Source organism: Elaeis guineensis, chromosome 9, assembly GCF_000442705.2.
Source record: "Elaeis guineensis isolate ETL-2024a chromosome 9, EG11, whole genome shotgun sequence".
Lineage (NCBI taxonomy): Eukaryota > Viridiplantae > Streptophyta > Magnoliopsida > Arecales > Arecaceae > Elaeis > Elaeis guineensis.
Window position 1 is genome coordinate 693,219 of NC_026001.2, and position 2,064 is coordinate 695,282.

General features: G+C 43.6%; 1 protein-coding gene across 1 annotated transcript; it reads right to left on the minus strand.

Annotated features, from left to right (window-relative positions):
* Window positions 1–1,061: 1,061 nt before the first annotated feature.
* On the minus strand, window positions 1,062–1,718 carry LOC140851620 (uncharacterized). Its single transcript, XM_073243544.1, has one exon. It carries the CDS (start codon window positions 1,716–1,718, stop codon window positions 1,062–1,064), a length of 657 nt encoding a protein of 218 aa, XP_073099645.1.
* Between the last annotated feature and the right edge of the window lie 346 nt (window positions 1,719–2,064).

The window sequence follows — 2,064 nt, forward strand, 5'->3', positions numbered from 1 at the left end:
TCACTGATGATATATGCGTAGGTTGGTTGAGTTCCATGGTTTAGGGAGTGGAGTCCCATTGAGTTACTTGAGCCGATAGATTCTTGGACGTACTACCTCATCCACCTGAAAAGGATCTTTTCAATTAGGTGATAGCTTTTTCTACTCAGTGAACTGTAAAACTTCGGCTCACCGCAATACCAGGTCATCAATTTAGAATTTCTTGATTTTGACTCGGGCATTGTAGTATCTGGCCACCCTCTGAGGATAGGCAGCTATTCTTGGTTTTGACTCGGACATTGTTAGTCACTACTTTCTTCAATCAAGTCGAAGTTGGTTCGAAGCTATACAGAGTTGGTATCTTTATTATATTCCTCAACTCTGAGAGAGGAGAGTCCAAATTCCATAAGGATGACTGCTTCAGTCTCGAATGTGAGATTAAAAGGAGTCTCGTCCATTGGGAGCCTTTGAGTGGTTCGATAGGCCCACAGTATATGATGAAGCTTATCTATCCAGGATCTTCCAGTTCGATCTATTCTGGCCTTCAAGCCTTACAGAAGAGTTCTATTAGACATCTCCACCTCTTCATTCACCTGCGAATGGCCAACCGAGGTAAAGCGATGTTCTATTCCATATTCTCTGCAAAATTCATGAAGCCGAACATCACTAAACTGTCTGTCGTTATCTATGATCAGTACTCAGAGAAAATCATAATGGTAGATGATTGATTTTAAAATAAAATCTTTCACTTTTATCTCGATTATATGAGCTAAGGGCTCAGCTTCGACCCACTTCGTGAAATAGTCGATGGCCACCAGCAGAAACTTGCGCTAACCAGATGTGAGGGGGAAAGAACCAAGGATATCTATTCTCCACTGAGCAAATGGCCATGGGGCACTGATGGGAGTTAGGAGTGCTATCGATTGATACTGAATATTAGAGATCCTCTGGCACCGATCGTATTTTCTAACAAAGGCACCTGCATCCTACTGCATAGTGGGCCAGTAGTAGCCTTATTGAAGGATTTTATAAGAGAGGAACCTACCCCCAAAGTGGCATCCACATATTTCTTCGTGCACCTCTCATAGTGCATAATCTGCCTCGAATGGATGCAAACATTTCAAGAGAGGCAGGGAGAACGATCGCTTGCATAGCTTGTTATCGTACAAAACATAGCGGATGGCCTGTTTTTTTATCTTTCGAGCTTCCTTATGGTCAGTGGATAGCTCACCTGATCTAAGGTACTTGAGCAAGAGATCAATCCAGCAGGGTTCTTCATCAACTTGCAAAACAACGAGAGGCTCCTCAAGGGCCGAGGCTTTGAATATCTCGAAGTATGTCCTATTGTCCAAATCAATGGGCAATAAGGCTGCTAGCTTTGATAGCACATCTATCCTGGTATTGTTTGCTCTGGAGACCTGTTGAATGTCAAAGCTTAAGAAAGCTGAGATTAAGTCCTTTATTTTCTGGAGATACTCCTTCATATTCTCCTCTCGTGCCTTGTATTCGCCCTTTATGTGCCTCACCACCAGTTGAAAGTCGCTAAAGATCTTCAGGTGCTCGGCTCCTGCTTCTCTCACCACCTTGAGACTGACAAGTGGAGCTTCATATTCTACCTCGTTATTGATGGTTGAAAGTTCAAAGTACAGTGCATATCCCACAACATTACCTTCAGGATCGATCAAGATCAATCCGGCCCCAACTCTAGAAGCATTCGATGAGCCATCAATGTACAGCATCTATAACTCCTCAGGGTCAGATCCTATGTCTGTCTCCTCACCCCTTGGCTTTCACCAGCTTCTGAGCACTTGCTAGCTCTTGACCTTCTCCATGTTGTGAGCTCTGCCTGTTCGGGATAGTACATTCGAGAATAAAGTCTGCCAGCATCTAGACCTTAATAGTAGGCCTTGAACGATACTACACGTCCAGCTCGATAAGCTCTAGTGCTCACTTTGCAATCCATCCAGAGGTATCTAAATGTTAGAGAATGGCCTTGATCGGTTGATCTGTGAGCAGCACTACTATGTGAGCCTGAAAATAAGGCTGCAGCTTTCTCGCTATAATAATCAGTGCAAAAATTAGCTT

Coding starts and splice junctions, on each gene's coding strand:
- LOC140851620 (XM_073243544.1), bottom strand. CDS start 1,718: ATGCTGTACATTGATGGCTCATCGAATGCTTCTAGAGTTGGGGCCGGA.